Below are 654 nucleotides of genomic sequence, written 5' to 3'. Positions count from 1 at the left end.
AATTATTAGAAAATTTGTGTGCGCCTAACTTTTGTGCCGGTACGCCCATGGCAAAAAGTTAGTCTAGAGCCCTGAAACAGGTCAATGGGTATACCTAAAAGTTATAGGAAGCTCACTCTTGCTTTATTACACTGAAGACAGTTGACAACTGACATTTGTGGCTGCTGTCATGGTTATAACAAATATATTCTCATCAATGACTGCAGGTGATTGTAATGGGAGCAGAACAGAACGGCTTGCCAAAAGACTACCAGGAGAAACTTCGAGCAATCAAGACCAACATGTATGAGGGTCCCCTACCCATGATGGCTGAACTGGAGCGAGCCAGACGAAGAGCCAAAGAAAAGGTCAACCATCGTTCTAATGATGCCTGATTATCCAATGTAAACCAGGTCCACTTTTTACCTTAGCAAATACTTTATTGATTATAACACTGTATTTAAGCATGTTGTACCTTAGTTAGCTGCTTCACCTAATGGTTAACCTTAATTATAGGAGCATAGTTTATGATTCTACTATGCTCCATTGTCAGCCACAGGTACAATAGAATATTAATGACTTTGTCGTCTAATTTGGATTTAATGAAAACTTACAATATTCCTTAAGAAACAATATTACATTTATTTATTTTATGTAAACAGTTTTACCTTCATG

General features: G+C 37.5%; 1 protein-coding gene across 1 annotated transcript in view; it reads left to right on the top strand.

Annotated features, from left to right (window-relative positions):
• ggctb (gamma-glutamylcyclotransferase b) overlaps nt 1-374 on the top strand; it is a 12,308-nt gene extending 11,934 nt beyond the window's left edge. The window contains exon 4 of the mRNA XM_005755252.1: nt 207-374. Coding sequence (XP_005755309.1) covers nt 207-374 — 168 coding nt within the window. The remainder of the gene's footprint in view (nt 1-206) is intronic.
• Nucleotides 375-654: the final 280 nt, after the last annotated feature.

The sequence above is a fragment of the Pundamilia nyererei genome, unplaced genomic scaffold, assembly GCF_000239375.1.
Source record: "Pundamilia nyererei isolate P.nyererei 1_Seehausen unplaced genomic scaffold, PunNye1.0 scaffold01109, whole genome shotgun sequence".
In the NCBI taxonomy this organism is placed as follows: domain Eukaryota; kingdom Metazoa; phylum Chordata; class Actinopteri; order Cichliformes; family Cichlidae; genus Pundamilia; species Pundamilia nyererei.
This window is presented reverse-complemented; position numbering and strand designations above follow the sequence as displayed.